Below are 19,197 nucleotides of genomic sequence, written 5' to 3'. Positions count from 1 at the left end.
TTTTTTTTTTTTTTTTAACATTGCAGTTGACAGAGGATCAAACTTTAAGAAGAGAACTGTAGCACACTGAGATCTCACTTTAATACTGACACAGTTACAATACAAAAATGTCTGTTTGGTTCTAATCAGAGATTACTTTCTAACAGCCACCTGCCAAATTTAAGCTACCAAAAGTCTGGGAAGTGCAGCATTGAAATACACCACTGTTATGTGCCTGTGATTTCCAGTGCACTTTGCTCAGATTGATGGCACTGTGAAAATAAAGAATGCAATATACTGACCCTGGCACTTTCCTCTCCAGAGGGTAATAAATCAAGCTGAATATTCCTCATATCCTCTCTCCTCCCACTATATATATTGTATTTTATCTTTCAGAAATTCAATTTTCTGCTACTATAAAATAATTGGAATTGGAAAGCCTTGTCAAATGTCTTCCTGGAAGTGTATTTTCCATATGGGAATCAGTGTGCCAGAGGTTCAAATACCTGTTCAAAAAATGAAGAGGGCCCTTGGCAGATACCAAAGAAAAAGATATTTGAAAGTATATTCATAGCTTTCAGGGATATCTAACTCTCCCTGAGGGTTAACTAAATCTTGCTACCTTGATAAAGCTATTAAAAAGAAAACTAAATTGAAAATCTAATTCAAATGACAATCTCTTCAGATTTTTTAAATACAGGGAGAAATTCAAATAAGGAACGTAGATGAATTTACTTCCTTTGCTTACTGATGTCTTTAAAATATTGAATTCTAGGGTATGGCCAGTACAGCGGGAGCCAGATACAAGAACCACTTAGGGTAACCTTCCTCTTAGGAACAATCTGTGCAGTTCCCTGAGCTGCGAACTTCCCATACCAGACGCATTGGTGTAACAGATGTGAGGTATTTAGAGACCAACTGGTACACACGCATGGTATGCTAAAATCAGCTCCACTTCCCATTAATTAAAACACTCTTTTGTTTTCAGAAAAATAATACTAAAAAAGCATGAAATTCTTTCTGACATTTGTTGGGAAATTCAATAAAGTTCTAGTGCTTGTAATAATTTTCAGTGAAATGATCCCAGGTCAAGACAGGAGTGACAAATGTCCTGGTGCTCAGGAAGCAATCTATGTGGTATTGGGCTATGATATTTATGATATTGTCTTATTCCACTGTGTGACAGTCTTAATATTTTGTCTTATTTCGTTGGATCACCATCATATATTTCCTTTGTGCTGTTTGATCTTGCTGTTTTTCTTTGCTCTTCTTTTTTTTTCGACCATGAATTACTTTGTGCTTAGAAAAAAGGGGGGGGAAAAAAGAGTCATATTACTTTTGTTTCACTGGTGGAAAAACTGAGACCTGAGTGTAACATAGTAGGGCAGTGGCAAAGCTGGGAGTAAACTATCTTCAGACTTAACTCCGTGGTTTTGGATCGTGTTGGCCCCTTTACTGCACTTCCTTTGTGATTACACTGGACTAAGTCACAACTTCTTTTTCACGCAGGGGTCTATTTTCTCATGGAGGAGAGCTCCTCAGGGAGACATCATTGAGTGTATCATTTCTCAGTGCCAGGATGTCTTGCAGCTTGATCTCGCTTTGTTTTCTGGAGGCTGCAGCAAATAGCTATTTAAAATCAACTTATTTTCTCTTAGGTGACGCTTATTCCTTTGAAATAGGAAGGAAGCAATCCCTGTTTTCGCAGGGATTTTTCGAAGTCACTAAGTGAGTGTTACGCGACATGCTAGTCCGCTGGTATTCCTCATGCCAGATGCTGCTACATCCTGCTGGTGCTACATGTGCCGCTAATAAAACACTTGGGGCTTTTCTTGTACCAAAGGCTCTACTGATACAGAAGTGCTTAAGCACGTGCACTGCGTCAAGCATGCGAGTGGCTCTGGTGAAACCCGGAGGGCTGCTGAAAGCTGTTGACCTCAATGGGACCGTTCAAGTGCTCCCTGGTGGTAAGAGCACGGCTATCTTAGGGACACGGCGCTGGCAAGAACCACGTTCATCAGATGGTCTCATTCCCGATTTTCACCCGCGACTACCTCATGTAGCAGTTATTCCTTTAATAGACTGATCTACTCCACCATAACTAGAGTTACGGGATATGTCATGTAACTTTTCCAAGAAAGTCATCACTCCCAGAACCATGCTACTCTGATGTTTCAGTGTTGTTGGTTTTTTTATTATTATTTACAGTCTATATTTATTTATGATCAGCTTATACTCATTTCTTCTCACTGTTTGTAATTCTAGTCTTCAGAGTTCTTTGATTCTTCCTGCATAGTATTTCCAGTCTTCACTTGTATTAGTGAGGCTTCCCAGCTTCATATCGTCTTCACACTTTGTTGTAGAGTGCTGAATTTTTTGCCAAGGCTACTGAAGAATATATGAAATAAGACAAGGCTGATACCATTTCTTAAGGAACTCCATGAGTAACTGCCTTGCACCCTTATTTCTTTTCAACTCAGTCCATTGCCATCATTCTTTTAGTCAGTTCTTTACTCATTAGATCATTTTTCTTATAATAATACCTATTTTCTGAAACTGAAACGATCCATTTCCATGCGGCAACATGAAATGCTTCATTTATTTATTTAAGAGGAGCTCTACTACATGTAGAATTGGGTTGAGCTGATTTATATGGTACATATATACAGATATATATGTGTTATCTATGTATCTGTCATCTCAATTGTCTATTTTATAATTTAGTTTTCCTTTTGCACTTTTTTTCATAGTAAAATATATATTTGGAAAAAATAAAAGTGTTACTTTTAGAAATCACTCTGTTGCTAATCTGAAGGAGACGTTTGTACCTTCTAATGTTTTGTTTTAATCAGAAATCAATTTCCAGTTTCCCTTTAAAGTGATACCTTATCTGTCCTATATTTATGTGTTACTTAATTTTGTACTCCTGGGAGGTTTTCTTTCATTCTGCTAGTAGAGAATATATTGGGTTGCATTCATTAGGATATTTTAATTTCTTTCCTGTTACTAAATTTAAGAAAATATTTTCAGAATTATTTAAAAGTAATAACAGCGTAATTTTTTTTGATTAGGTTATAAAGGATAAACTTAGGAAACCATTACAGTAGCTGTGACCTTTTGAATTTTGATATAGATATTTTACAAGAAAAATAAACTAAAGATTAAAAGGTGAAAATAATCCTCTTCAAGTAGATGGCTCATGTATTTAAAATATTTACATTCTTCATTTAAAAGTAATACCACCTAACCATTCTAAGATTTCTAACTGTTATATATATAATATATAACTTATGCGGCTTCTAACATGAAATGATACTAATTTACCATGTTACTGTCATTGTTACCGTCATTATGCATTTTTCTTTGAGGAATTTAATTAAAAGACTTTCGTTAATAAGAGATTACCATTGTGAAATGAGCATCTGAACTGAGAAAACACTTATGAAACAAAAGACCAATTTCAATGCACTAAACCATCCACAAACTCAAAGATTTTAAATACAAAAGGAACTACTGAAACATGTAGCCTTATTTTTTGCATATTGTTAAACTAAATAACTTAGATGACTGAAAAAAAATGGACGTTAATTCTATCTGTACAGAAAAGTAAACATGCATTCGTGTAAATAAGTAAGTTTGTGCATGTGAAAAGCCAGTAAGACTATTCATGTGCGTAAAATTACTTGTGTATCAATGATTGGGGGAATAAGACCTGTTTGTTAGGCAGTATGTGATCTAAGAGGGAATAAATTTACGTTCTGTGGCTGAGCACATTGGCTCGTTATTTATTATGAAATTTTCTTGACCTATTACAGATTAGAAATGACAGTTTCTGGGAACCTCTCAGTTCTCATACAGAAAGTAAATAAATATCACTTTAAATCCTCCATACATAATTGTATATTGATTTTTAAGTTGGATCATTTAGCTACATTTTCCATTGACTAATGTGGTCTTGCAGAATGCTAAATAATGAGGCTGTTGAGTAGCCAGAAAACAAAACAATTGACTTTTCTGTCATAATTGGCTGTGGTCTTCTCGTCAATCAGCAAGACAGGGAATGCGTATATCTCAGCCGGACTGGTCCAGCTTGTACAACAAAGACTATTTCCCTTGAAGGAATGAGGGGTAAAGTCAAGTCCATTAATGTGTTTGCTGTCTTCCAGCGTGTGCAGAACAAGGTCCCCGCAGTGCGGGTCCGGTTCCGCCGTGCAGTCAGTGGGGAGAGGCAGGCGCGTTGGGAAGTCCGCGGAGCGAGATCTTGTCTGCATAACCTGATGCCTAATTGTAGTCAGAAGAAAGTCTTTCTCCAAGAACTCTCAAAACCCTCTACCCTTCTCTCTTGATGACACAGAGAACTTGGGCAGAATTGGACCTAAGGTTTATGTGAAAAAAAAAAAATAGATCTTATCTTAATTCAACCTGGCCAAATGTATTTGTAGAACCATGGTCTTACATTCCTTTGGCGGGTTCCTTCTCATCAGCTTTTCTTCACCAGAAGAAAGCCTCGTAAGCCTGCAGATTCTCCATCTCCTTCATCCCAATGTTATCATTGCTGCAAGTGTTAGCAGCCCTGCTCTGCCCATACAGAGACTAGATGAATTCAATGGTGCTAATTTTGGCTCTTCTGGATGGCCTTGCAACTTTCCTAATATTTTTTTTTTCTGTAGTTTCTGGCATTACTTGTGATCCAGACACATAGCACAGCTAATTTCGTATGGAGCTTTGGTACCTAGATGCTGTCATTACATCATTCCAAGAAAATGCTCTGGGAAAGTAAATCTGTGCTCCAGTTCTGAAATGTTGTTATCCTGCCTTATCTCTTAATTTAAGTAAATATTGCTGTAAAAAGTTAAAGTTTAAATAAAGTAAAATACATTATCTTTAGTAATAGCTTCTAATCACACAGGTAACTGTAAATTCACTTGAGAGAAAGTTAATTTCCATGCAGAAAACCAGCACATCCATTTTCACTTGGAAAAGAACAGAAAGAACTGAAATTGAGAGAAAATTTTCTAATCAACATTTGCTCAAAAATTAGTAGGGCTGTTTGGTTGGTTGGTTGGTTGCCTTCCGACAATTAATTAAGAAAAATGGCTACAGGTCTCTCTTGTGAAAATAAGAATAAGCAAAAACAGATCCATGGTTAGCATGGTGATTCTGGAAGACTTTATACTTAGCTTTTATTTTGAATTTAATAGAATTAAATGTGCACTTGATAATATCCTATTTTGTCTGTTTAATTGAAATCAGTGGGTCTGAGCCTCGGCTGCTATTAATTAACATATCTTCACTAATATCAGGGGGGTTACAATAACTAATAGTAATTTGGCCTCTGGTTCCGTCTACCCCAAAACCTAATTTACTGGATTCTACAGAGCAGTTGAAAGAAGAAACAGAAATAATAATAATGCACACTACACATTATGTACGGAACATGATTTTCCACTAACCGCCCATGTCATTTTCTAAATCTGTATGCCTTGCTCAGTAAACTCAGTTGCTGTTGATAGGTGATGTTATTAAACCGTATGCTATTGATTTCTGTCAAATGTACTTTTTGTTCTACAATTTTCCCTTAAGCTAACTTCAATTTCTAGAACAAAACTTCTTTTCATTTTGAAAATTGGCAGTAACAGCTAATCAGCTTTTTTTATAACTATTTTGCCAAGTGGACTGGCCCAAATTCATCAGAAATGTAATTTACCCTCATTTGCAGTCATTTTAATGAAGATGATTTGGCTCATCTTTCTGAAACATATGTGAAACATTCATGATAATGAGAAGATGTACTAGCCAGATCAACTAACCAATTTTAAAAAGCAGATACACAAAGTGAAAAAAAAAAAAAAAAAAAGAACAGGGGATTTGATTTAAAGCCTCTGTATTTGTTATGCAGCAACATGTATTCATAGCCACACTCACTTCTATTCGCATGTAAATTCCTTCAACATGTATATGTACATTTTAATTGTTCTTTCAAAAGAATTAATTAAGAATTAAGTTGCTATCACAGGAAAATTGAAAATATTCATAATGTTTGTTTGTCTTTTTTTTTTTTTAAAAAAAAAAACTTTAACTGTAACTATGTTACAGATTTACTGGCCTGCAGCAAAAGAAAAGGTGGAATTGTGCAAACTAGCTGGGAAAGATGCCCATGTAAGTATAGTATATATTTTTACCTAATTGTTGCTAATAATGTTTTATACCCGAATATTTGCTTATAAAAGCCCGAAATAAAGTTATTAAACTATTCTTAAATTTTCATTTATTTTCCTAATGAATGGACAAAAGATAAATCAAAAAAGGAAGTTCTATTTTCTTCATTTAAAAATCATTACACTGTCATGCTTTTCTTTAAATGTTAATGCTTCAAGAATAATATTGAACAGTGTAGGCAGCAAACATGCTTAACAATGAATGTATGTAATAGATACCATTGAGAGAAGACTTTCCTTTGAAATATATGCTGGGAGATGCTCTGAGAGATTTTGATTTGAAATCCATTGGAGCCTGCCTATGACTCTGCTGTTGTTATCACAATCCTTTCTTTCCCATCAGATGCTCCTTTTTCTTGGGAACATCCTGAACTTAACTTAATTATAAGTCATTAACGAAACAGAGTAGCAGTGCATATTACAAATTAACTTAATTTGTAGCCAGCTGCAGTTGACATAATGTTAAAACAAAATCTCAGACTCATTAACTTTTCTCTGCAACCACAAATCTTCTTCTTTAAAAGGTTCTGTGTATGGAAGGTGCGTTCATATATACATGAAAACTCTGGTAGGTCTTTTGCATAGCACAGATTGTATCATGTATCTAGAATCCACCATAAATATAAGCATTTTCTAGCTGTATAATAGCATTTCTTCCATTTCTCTCCACAAATCCTCTGTTCTCCATCCAGCTTGTCTGTTACCAACGTGGACTCCAGCTCAAAATACTCTCTCAGCAATCTGCCTGAGAAATTTCAACTTTTTATCGTAAATCATTACTACTCTTATCTTTACAGCAGACAAGAACCAAGCAACACCTCTCCTGAGCACGGGGAAAATTCTGATATTGCTCTGTATGCAGGATTTGTACTGATCTATCCTTATGCTCAAGCAAAAGAGAAGGAGAATATTTGTATTCTAGACCAGGATTCACCTGAGCATCCATCCCCGTGGACTCAGAAATGCTCAGGAACAGTCCAGTAGGATGTGGTTGGTGCAAAGAGAGCTCACTCATACACAAAAATACCCTCTGGAAGTATGTTACAGCTCCTCTTACTTTGCCACCGTGATTTCTATCATGTAATCTTTGATGTTAAAGCTTGTGCAGAAGCCTTAACTGGGAGCAGAAGCAGGAGAATTGATGGACTAATCCCGCGGCTATCCGACTTCTGAGCAGTTGTTGACAGGGGATGTTTATTACGAGCGAGTGAACAGATATCCTCCAAACTGCGATGTTACCACGCAGCTTATCATGGCTCGTGACTGTGAGCCTTATAACTAAAACCAGCTCACGAGTCTTGACGGATGAGCTGCCTGGTGGAGGGCCACTGCAAGATTTTAGCCATCACAGCTTTGAACTGTTCAGTAAACAATCACTGTTACAGTAGTTTTGACCTAAGTACAGGCATACGATGGCCTTGTATGATGTACAGTATGACAGAAGAATAAGCATGGATATTAACACTTCTTTCTCTTCTCAATAGACGGAATGTGCCAATTTTATCAGAGTTCTTCAGCCCTACAACCGAACCCATGTTTATGCCTGTGGCACGGGAGCATTTCACCCTCTCTGTGGATACATTGAACTTGGAACTCACAAAGAGGTAATTTAGTTTCCTCGCTGCTCTGACGTGTCAAGGAATAACCCTCTTCTTGTTTAGCATTCATCATAGATTTGAAAATACCATGTGAGTGTATAAAAATGAACTGACAACAGCTTATATAAATAACAGGGTAAATGGTGGATTTTACAGGTCAGACAACTCGTGTGCTCACATTTGATATGTGCATATCGCTCTCGAACAAAGCACTTTTCTTAGGAAGACTTAATACACAAACTTCTTCAGAATGACACTTTCAATGATTAACTAAGTGAAGAGCACATTTAATCCAGATGTCTTACGTTCTAGTAAGTGACTTCCCCACATATTTTCTGCTTACACATGCAGAGTTCAGGATTCATAATTCTATTTTTTTTAATGTATACGTATTCCTCTCATCTCAAAGATGATTTACTGTTCCTTGCGCATGAAGATAACGTAGAGTTTGTAAATGGACTCCTCAGAGCCTGAGTCAAAGGACAGCATCTCAGCCCTTTGCAGATAGTTTACAACACTGTTGCTGCGTGAATGTCCTCGTATCCTCCGTCACCAGTGGCATATTCCCGAAATGAAGTTAGAAGCTGATTGGTCTTCATTTGCTGGTGACACAGAAATCTCTGTCCTAAGTGGTAAATGTTTTAGACTAAACCCTCACAGCAGAAAAATTTTGCTGTTGTGTTGTGTATATCAGACACTTAGTACACAAGTCTCTTTTTAACTCCTACACATATAACACCTTGGCTATATTTGTAACTTTGGCTGTTTTCTCAGACAGTGTCTAGAAGTGACCTGCCTGGCTGCTTGCCTGCTGTGCAGTCTTTCCATAATGCTATAGCTTCTTTCTCTCTGGGACTAAGGGAAATTCTAGAATGTAAGAAATGAGGTTCAACGATACATTATTAAATGCAATAACCTGAAATACGTACACATCAGAATTATTCTGACAGACAGAATCATGGGCCAATGCTTCTTTGTTTTTTTTTTTTTTAAAAAAAGAAAACCCCAAACACCCAAACAAAACAAAAAACAAAAAAACCCAAACAAACAAACAAGCAGATAAAAAAATGTATTAAAAAATATTAATGCTTGCCCAGGCTGAGACCCATCTCTCATTCCATCTACTAATCTGTGAGCTGGTTGACCAACCCAGGGCAGCTGCCTAAATTACGGAAATCTGAAGCTGCTTGAAATCTTCATGATGTTGCTCCTTTCCTAGGAAATTATTAATGCTCTCAGAATTGCTTGGTATGCATTGCATAATTGGTCTTGCAAAGAAATAAACTTGTAGACTTGCCTCAGGACTTTGAATATTCCAATTGAAACAACTCAGCTTTTAGATCCCATCTTTAAGGACTTCATTGTGAAAGATGTTTTCATTAGACATCATAAAATTATGGAGTTGATCTAATTGTTCAGTCTGGCAACTAGTCTATACAAGGGCTATTTCTTGACTAGACCTGATCAATTGCTTTGTGGGAGGAGAAGAGAAGATTCCCATGTTGTATTCCCTAATCACCTCCCTGTCTTCCCAGTCCTGCCTGTCTGGTTCAGCGGTTGCTCAGCAGCAGTGGTAAATTTTAGTATTCATCACTACTTAAGTCTCGTCTTGTGGTGCATTTTTTTATACTTCCTCCTGAATTCACAACTTTGAATGGCATGAAATACTTTTCCGCTTCCCTTCCCCCAAACACCCTATAGCCACTGTTCCTGCACTGTTTCTCCAGAGAAGAGTGATTTGCAGGCAGATGCCAGGTCACCTTTCCTTCCAAACACAGTGCTTTGAATTTGATAGGAAGCTGCAAATGTGTCCTGGTTGTGGGAACCGAAACCAGGGTTCCAGCGTGGTAATTCAAAGCACTTTCTCTAGATCCAATCTGTTAGTCTCTGTTAGTCTTTTTTTTTTTTTAATCTCTGGATTTTTTAATCCATTACAAGAATGGATATTTGGTAATTAACAGCCTCTACAGGAAGTTGTGGGATGCTTGGGAGACCCAGGGCCTGAGGCAGCCTAGCCCGTGAAAGCAGGCAGTGCCCTGGGGACCGCCGCAGGCTGCCGCTGGCTCTGGCCGCCGGTCTGCTGCCTGGTGCCAGCGCTGTGAAACCAGGCGAGTCGGCACGGATCAGGTGACTCAAAACCACAGCACACGCTGTTTTTGAAGCCGTACAAATCCCCTACGGGATCACGCAATTAAAGAGGATTAAAACACTCGTCTTGCTCTTCCTGAAGGCACTGCCAGCTTCTCTTGGCTGGTAAGGAAGAGGCTTGGCCCAGCCCGTGCCGTTAGCCACAGTTCTCCAAGGGATATACTTTTCCTTAAAAGCTTTGTCCAGAGTGAAAGCAGGAAGTTAATTTCTGTGTGAATGCCGGTTAGCATCCATTAGATTGTCAGGGTGAAATCTAAAACGTTTAATGTTGATCAGTAAATTTATCAGCCACCTGAATGCTGAACTTGGAGACAATCTATTGGTGTTTGATACTGTCAGACTTCTCCAAGCAGCTCACGCTTACATTTGTTCGGAGAAATGAGAATGGGATTGGAACATATTACTGTCAGAAAAAAAAAATGTATTTTTTAATTTAGTTTTGTACTAATTTAGTTTTGTACTTTGTATTGTTCTCTGACCACTTCACTAGCCTGAGATTTTGGTTTACCTGCTATCCCAAAGGTTTGGGATAGTAACAAGGGTTGTCGTTTGATGATTAAATTCTGCTTCATACCATGATAAATAATGGAAATGGAATTTAAGTGCATAGATTGGGATTGATTTTTTTTTTTCTTTTAAGGATCTTGATTATTCAATATCCTGGGCTTTTGTCTTCTGAGCCTGGAGAGTATAGAAGGCATCCCAATGAAATAAAAAGGTTTAATCATTTGTAATTGGATGTATGCTGATAGTGAATTGAATTAGTGTGCTGTGAAGTCTGGTCCTATGTGGCCATCTTTAGATATACTTAGCTATCATTTTTACTCTTCAGTCCTCCTATAAGGTGGAGGTATAGAAATTAACGTTTAAAGTCATTGCATCCATTTTAAAGTATTGGGTTATATCAGAGGTTTATTTTTCAAGATGTGTGCCTCTACAATAGACATTAAGCCCACAGTGATTTGATTTCTGAATGCTAGTAAGATTTTAAATATCCTTGTGGAGATATGATATGTTACAGTACTTCTGTTCATAATCTCTTTTTCCTAATGATAAAATTCTGAAAGCCTCCATACGTTCAAAGACATCATTTTACTTTTCTGAATAAGCTATTTGCCTTCAGTAGGATTCATGATACGTTTCAGTTTAAGTATACAATTATAATAAAGAGAAGAAGTAAAAGTGACCATTTTGGCAATTCAAAGCTGCAATAATACTTCAAATCAATGCTTAATAAAAATGAATTAAAAATATAAAATCCTCCATTTAAAACACCAGAAGTCATTTTTATACAATTTATTTTCTTTATCTTCCTCTATGCCCTTGTTCTGTGACCCAAGAATTAATCACAATGTATTTGGGAAGTACAACCAAGGATCTATTCTGATATCTCTCATATCACTAGCTTTGTTAAAAATAACAAGAGAGATCATATGCTACTCTCATTTAAAAGGGGCTGAGCTGTGTCTGTGGTGAACATTATTCAGCAGTCCCTGGAGAAATTTAGGAGTCAGACAGAATCTCTTCTGGGTCTCCTGTTGCAACATAGTCTATCAGCACTTTCCTAAAAGGAAGCCAGAGCCTTTTAAGTACAATCCTGCTTTTAATTTGAATAGAAATGAACAAAGCATTTTTTTCTGAAAATAATTTTATGTTTCTAAGATATACTTTTGGCTATAGAATGAGAAGGATACATTAAAAGAATGAGACACAAACTCATTGTACAGAGACACAAACTGTAGACATCAGCACTGGGATGATAGCTGCGTGATCTAATACACCTTCACTTCGTACGTTAGCAGGACAGGTTGTCCAAGGGGTTGTGCTCTGCAGCCACACCAGGATAATGACTATGTGTTTATTCTCAGGAAACAATATTCAGGCTGGATGCTCAAAACTTGGAATCTGGCAGGTTGAAATGCCCTTTCGATCCTCAGCAGCCGTTTGCTTCAGTGATGGCAGGTAAGACCCATCCGAGCCGGGCACTCCTCTCTCATATGCAGTGACTTCACGGCTAGACACCAGAGACAGTAGCCCAGCAGACGTCATCGGCAGAGCTCCTCTGGTGTGGGGAAAGTTTCAGATGTTAGTTTCTGCTATTTGAGCTAGGAGAGCCTTCAGTGTGCAGACACCAATGCATTGGAAATGCAGCAATACAGAGACATTTGAGCGGGCATGAAAATGCTGCCAGTTTAGATTGGAGGCGGTTTCATCCTTTTCCAGTTATTTTTCCTTTAAGAAGACACGCACACACACAGACAGACACACAGAGCCACGGGCAGAAAATGTTTCAAATGTTTCTGGGCCTCTTTCTGCAATTATCAATATATTCTCCCCTTTGAAGTCTGCTGACATCCACTATTTCCAAAAATACATTTTTGAGGTTTCTATTTACTTGAGTAGCCACTTCTGAGGCTCTAAGTCTCAGAACAAGATAGCGCAATCGGCCTCCTGCATGTCTTGCAGTGCTGTGTGGTCTGACACTCGGTGCCACGGAATGTCAGCTTGACCTCCAGATTTCAAACCACTATAAGGGCTACTTTTGTCATGGTTTGGTTCATAGCTTTGGACAATTTTCATTTAACTTGTCCATCAAGCATATGAATACAAGATAAGAGTGAAGCACCATGACGTTTTCATTTACAGCCAAAGAGTGGTGATGACAATGCTTTGAAGTATCGGTCACTCTGTGTTATAAAAAGAATATGACTAATGTTCAGTCTTTATTCTCAGATAATAAGATAGATGATTTGTGATGCTGACCCAACAGATGGGGCAGGACTTCCTTTATTAAAAACAATAGATTAAAGCTAGTGCTTATTCTTCTCAGGGACCCCTAGTACTATATAATGACCGTGAAGTCTATTTATAAAATGGAATTCTAGAAACTTTAACTATTCTTCTTTTAATGCAATAGAACTCCATGATTTATTATCCTGTTGGCTAATTTCAGTAGCGCTCGAGTGCTTTGACTGCTCTATTTAAATCCTGTTAAATGAAGAAGCTGCCATGTTTTAGCTAAGTAAAAGAGGAAATACATAAATACATAGGAATCCCTAAATATGTAGGAATTTTCAGGCTAGAGAAAATTAATAATCAGGCTATTCCAATGTCCCTTCTCTAACTGTGCCTAGTGTCAAGTGCTTCAAAATAATGTGAAAGGGGTGTTGTAGAGAGTTACAGACATGACCAGAGAATGTGTTCTTGGCTCATCTTTTGAGGATCATTTTATTCCCAAAACACTGTAGCTCATGGATCAGATATTGCACTGGGACTCAGGGGAGCTCACTTCCTGCCCTCTGCCACAGAGAGACTCTCAGGGCTATTTCTCTCTGCCTCATTTTATTCCTCTGCAAAATGGTGATAAAAATTTCTTATGCCTTTCAGAAAGCACTTTGAAAACATTTATAAATATTTGAGCTAAATGGTATTTCATCTTATTTTCATTCATATATGTATGTCAGCTAATACACCTGGTAATTTTCATTCTTTGTAGAAATGCCAAATCTTTTATTGAATTCTGCAAAGTATTTTGCCCCCAGTAAATTCCACAGATAAATTATATGCTATGTGAAAAGCTAGTTTTTTTGACTGTAAAATTAAGTCACCTGCTCATCATCCATCTTTATTACAAAGTACTCCTCACCAAAGCTGTTCTGGAAAAACTGGAACTTGGAATGAGTGATTCCAAAAGTGGAGAGAAGTGCTGAAAAGTCCTTGTCAGCAGAGACTAAGCAAAGATGGACAATTTCTTTTAGCTATTCAGATTTATCAATCGCTGAGTGCCTGTCAGTTAGCAAACACCAATTATCCTGCCCATTCCTCATTATGACAAATACCTTTCAGAATGCACTGTTGTTCCTTCACAAAGGCGACATGCTGTCTGAAAGATGTGTTTTTCAATATTGTCCTGGAAATAATACAGAAGTAATAGTAATGAGGTGAAAAAGAAATCTGGTAGATCTTTTTTCTGGACAGATATCATGCTCGGGGCTTGGGTTTTTTGTTCTGTTTTTAGCTCCCACCTCCCCCTACCCCCTTCCTGGTCTTGTTTTTTAATTAATACAAAATGAAAACACACAACAACTTTATTGAATGGCATTTATTCTGCATTCACTCTCAACAAAAGACCTCTTTAACAGATTTTGTGAAATGTTTCCATACAGGGTAGCAACACAACCTGGGGAAGGGAGGTAAAGAGGATTTTTGATATATCATGTTGTTTTGTAAGTGATTATGCTTTATGAACATGACAAGTGTCTTCTTTTTTTTTACAAATTCCAGGGATTTAACCTTACAAGTCAACAAGTAAAAAAAAAAAACAACAAAAAAAAAAAAAAAAAAAAAAAAAAAAAAGAAAAAGAAAAACCTATCATTTTGTTTGGCCAGAAATAGAGTTGTTGTAAAATGCACTATGCAATGAAAACCATTCACAACTTTTTTTTTTTTACTTCTTTTTTACAAAAGTAATGCGATCCAAATGAAAAGAGGAAACGCTGTGCAGTGCTTAAATTTGTAGAGTTTTACCTTGCCCACAAAGCTAGCAGAAGAATAAATAGCAACTGCAATTTTAGCAAGCATGCTGTACTGTATTACAAATATAGTTTTCTTATGAGACAAATTCTGGCTGCCCTAGTCAAGTGAGATGTCTCATTTATTTTAGTGGAATCTCTCACTATGCTGAAATGATCATGATGTGGGTCTGTAGCCATATTCCTACTATTTACACGTTACATAGTTGAGAATTCCCATAGTGCCTGAATTCTTCTTTGTGAAAAAAGTGTTGGACAGAGATCCCTGAACTGGTAATGAGCTAAGCCACTCATTTCCCATAGTGAAGCATCCATTAGGCTCAGCCAGCTCGAGTCCAGGAGCAATGAAGCCAGCAACACCGCTGTAAGGCGAGGACAGGGCTAGCTACAATGAACAGATGACTGTGTCCTTGCCATGGTCCCCCAAGTTTCATGGTCCCTTCTCATGGGGCAGGTTCAGGTATGCCTTAATGTCCTTGCCATCTCAGCACTCATCAAAGCCTAAGGGGATATACCTACTTTCCTGAGTGCCTAAAGCATTCAGAAATTGGACTTGGTTCTTCATTACTTAGGTATGTAATTGCAAATATTGCCTCCATTTAGATGTAAGTAGCCTCATAGAACAACAAATCATTAAAATTTAAGACAATAGCACTTTAAAACATTAAATTAATTTGTAGACAAATTAGATACAGGTTTTGTTCACACAACGAAACATAAATAGTTTTAATTGTTTACCCCATAGCTGTAGAAACCCTATTTCTTTTTCATTTACAGATGAGTATCTTTATGCTGGAACAGCTTCTGATTTCCTTGGCAAAGATACCGCTCTAACACGTTCTCTGGGCCCTTCTCACGATCACCATTACATCAGAACTGACATTTCTGAACATTACTGGCTTACTGGTAAGATCCCAAACATATGCTGTTGTCATTTGCATTGTCCCCGTCTCTCTGAAGTTAATAGCCCCTTTGCTATATAAATATATGTCCAGCAACTATAAATATAGATATTGTATTGTGGTATTTTTGGATTATGCAGGTTCCTTTTTAAAAAGTTCAGTGGAAAAAAAAAGCTCCTGAGAAATGTCACAGAGGTGAAAATGCTAATTAAGGAAGGAGTAGGAGAATAAGACCTAATAGTTCTTTCTGTCTTTGATCTATACATCTGTATATAGTACAGTAATTGGGATAATATCACGATTTAAATGATTCTATTTCCAGTGTTGTTGGAATATTATTTTTAAAACATTTTTTCCGATCACTTGTTAAAAAATGTTCCCTACAGCTTGTTGAAATGACAGACTAGAAGTTCCATGTTTTTAGGTAGGAGGTCTTTCTTTCTTTCTTTCCTTCTTTTCTTTTTTTTTTTTTTTTCCATTTTAGAAGGGGGAAAAACACCCTATTTTGCTATGAGGATCATTTTAAAACCACTAAGGGCACCCTAAAATAGCTTCCCAAGCAAAACATGCCTTTTTCTTGCCTGTTAAAAACATTCTGAGCTAGTAAACTCTAAAAAACTGGCCGCATTTACACCCAGGCAGTCGCAAACCACACACAGAGTAACATGGAAAACTTCACTCACAAGCTAACCCTGCTCAATTAAAGCATCCCCCTTTTAGCCATCAACTGTCTTTAAAGATGTGGCAACACTGGCCCTGATTCAGGATGCCTGTATGACTATTATGGGCATATTGTAAAGGCAGGGCCTGCTGACCACAGGGTTAAGTTGTCTTCCCAGCAGTTATCTTCTGAAAGGGATAATTTCACCTCTTAACTCTTTGAGACCTGTTTCCCTATATTTCTGACTAGATGCAACTTCCTAAGCTCAGGGTTAATCCTAGAGGGTGGAGAGGAAAGGATAGAAACACCTAAAGTCCTCTCACCTTTCCCAGTAAGAGCAGTCCTTCTGAGCAAATGTCTTTCTGATCTGAACAAAACGTTCTTCTGACTCTGATAACCCACACCCCTTTCGTCTCTGGTGTTCCTCAGATGAATGGCTCAAAACCTGTCCCTTCTCTCCTGTCTTCTGCGTCCTACTACTACACACCACAAAAAGCCCTTTGTGCGATGTAGACCAGAAGCGGGCTGAATGCGATATAGACACGGTCCATCCAACAGCCCGCTCTCGACTCGTGCATCTACACCACCATTTTATCGCTGGCTGCCTGCTGGTGCTCAAGATGGAAAGATGTTTTGGGGGGGCTGCTTTCCTAAGGGATACTGTAATATCCTAAAAAGAAAGATTTACTGCAGTTTGGAACCAAGGAGCATCTGGTGTTATCATTAGTATAGATCCACCTTGATGTGCATTGCAGAAGTATGAAAGAAGGCTCAGTTCCCAGCCCAAAAGAACTTATAGCTTAAATACCCACTGTTCCAAGCATTTCTTTACGCTATGAATGTTTCCTCCTGAGCAGTTTGAGACAAGGGAATATTACAAGAACATAGGATAAACTAAAGGATTGCGGATTGTTTATATGCTTTAGTTTTGAGGGAGGGGCAGGGTCTGCCTTTTTCCTTTCTGTTTGATCATTTCATTTTTTTATTCTGTTTTCACTGAAAATGGCTGCATTTGTGAAAGTTTCCCCAAAAGATAAAATATATTAATATGTCTGGGTTTGAAAAGCAGCTTTTGTGTGTGAAAACTACCCCACATTATGTAAACACCGAAGACCCTATATATTCTTCAAGTTTACCCTATTTCCATCTATATAAAATCCTACAGCCACACTCTGTCTAAAATTTCACATATATAATCTGTGAAATGTTATACTAAAAGGCATAGGTATAAACTAGGTGCTTCTAATATGTTGAAGTGGTCCTTTTAGGATTGGAAAAAATTTGAGTGCAAGTACAAATGATGGAATCTTATCTGCAATAAGGAATATGTTAGCCCATGTGTTATTAGTTTATTATGTAGTATTATCAATTGCATTCACTTTGTGCTTTCAGCAGATTTTAGTGTAAAAAAAATATTTACTTGATTTCAGGTTTAAAACGCCTCTATCATCTAACCTTCCTGTCCCCTACTTCTACCATCCATTTACCAAGCATGAGTTATACCTCCAGGAATGGTTGTACATGCTTAAATAATTGTACAATTAGAAATAATTATTTCTAAGCATGACTCATGTTTTACTTAGGTTAAGCATAAAATGTATAACTTTTTTTGTTTTTTTCATAGGGCTGAGGCGCTTTTGCTTTAATGCATCTTAACGCTATAAAAGTTTTGTCTTATTTCCTTTCTGGAAACAGGATTATTCTTTCCTGGGGGAAGGGAGGGAAAGACAAAGCATAAGGGAAAAATGCGTAGGACACCTTCCAGTTCGTTGCAGGGCATCTCTATCTTGACTAATTAAGACATGTCTTAATCTCGATGACTGAATAGCAGCTCTACGAAAGAGAAGGGAGGAAGGCAGCTAATCTTTCCCATGACTCACCCGGGCTCATACTCCCGCGCGCAGTGACACCGAGGACGGAGGCGATGCCGTCTCCGGGCGCGAGTCAGCCCCTCTCCCTCCCGCAGAGCCCCAGAACAAGGCGCCCGTCTCGCCTCGGCCGCGCGGGGGGACGCGTCCCGCGGCGGGTCCCCCGAGCTGCGCGCGCAAGCACGCTCTAAGCAGCTGCACATTCCTCCCTCTTTTATAGGAAGCTAAAGTCATCATTAGAGTGAGTGTTTCCATGAATAGAATTAACCTTTGGGGGTTTTTTCTTTGGTTGCAGTTTAGTCGTCTTTGCCAGGGACGGATACTCGCAGGCAATGACTGGGCTTTCTTTATAGCCTGCACGTTTCGGATGGGTTTCAGTTCGCTTAGCTTTAAAAGGCAAAAGTTAGCATCCTGTCTGAGCTCGGTCGTTTCGGTTGTCTCTTTACATAACTCGCGCTACCAGAGCGTGACTCGCCCCACCTATTGCCAGAACCTGTCCTAAAATGGGATTATTCGCTGTCCCTTTCTTCCTCTCTGCTGTGTCCTTCCCCGAAAGAGGCAGGACCTAGATGAGTGTAGACGAGAGCTTTACTTCTAGGTGGTTAAAGTGAACCGCTCACCAAGGTGAGTGCCATCCCTTGTATCATCGTGTCCCGCGTTTCCAGAAGCCCAGCTACAACCTGGTGCTGCGGAAAGACTCCAACTGGTCGGGAGTCTCTGTCATTTCTTTACCTTCTGGGATTTGCTATTCATGCGCCGTATTCTCTTTCTGGGCCTGATGAATCTTACTTCAGTGTAGGCCTTCTTAAGGCGTGTGCCATTGACCTACAAATCGGCCTAGAAGGGGGTTGTAGCAGCAAATATGCAAATGCGTGACCACCTCAGAGAAGACCACAGCGATGCCCTAGGTGTAACAGCTATTCTCAATAGGCCACAGGAGCATGTTTTTTTTTTTTAAAAAGGTAATGCCTAAATTTACCATACCTGCCATTCTCAGAGCTTACGATGCCTGTAATCTCCTATTTGCTTACATACCATCTAACCATGAGATTGCTATGAAGGAAAAGTTTCTGTTGAAATTAAAAAAAAAAAAGATTTTTGAAAGGAGAAAAAATGTGTATATGAGAAAACAAACAGTGGGTTAAAATGATTATCATAGTTTGTTTCCCATGCAAAGAATCAAAAAACCTAATTCCCAATTGATTTAAATTTACTTTTTTTTAATGTAATATGGACAGATTACAAAAGATGAGACGTAGATCTCCCTTGCAAAACATAATGTGCTTTTCAG

At 38.1% G+C, this 19,197-nt stretch overlaps 1 protein-coding gene across 1 annotated transcript in view; it reads left to right on the top strand.

Moving 5' to 3' along the window:
• The window catches only part of SEMA3D (semaphorin 3D), a 94,434-nt gene that overhangs the window by 21,847 nt on the left and 53,390 nt on the right, over positions 1–19,197 (top strand). Inside the window, exons 3-6 of the mRNA XM_085298950.1 lie at positions 6,076–6,138; positions 7,682–7,801; positions 11,812–11,905; positions 15,253–15,381. Of these exons, the coding sequence (XP_085155076.1) occupies positions 6,076–6,138; positions 7,682–7,801; positions 11,812–11,905; positions 15,253–15,381 (406 nt within the window). The remainder of the gene's footprint in view (positions 1–6,075; positions 6,139–7,681; positions 7,802–11,811; positions 11,906–15,252; positions 15,382–19,197) is intronic.

The sequence above is a fragment of the Rhea americana genome, unplaced genomic scaffold (genome assembly GCF_003343005.1).
Source record: "Rhea americana isolate MKP2758 unplaced genomic scaffold, rheAme1 scaffold_1, whole genome shotgun sequence".
Classification (NCBI taxonomy): Eukaryota; Metazoa; Chordata; class Aves; order Rheiformes; family Rheidae; genus Rhea; species Rhea americana.
This window is presented reverse-complemented; position numbering and strand designations above follow the sequence as displayed.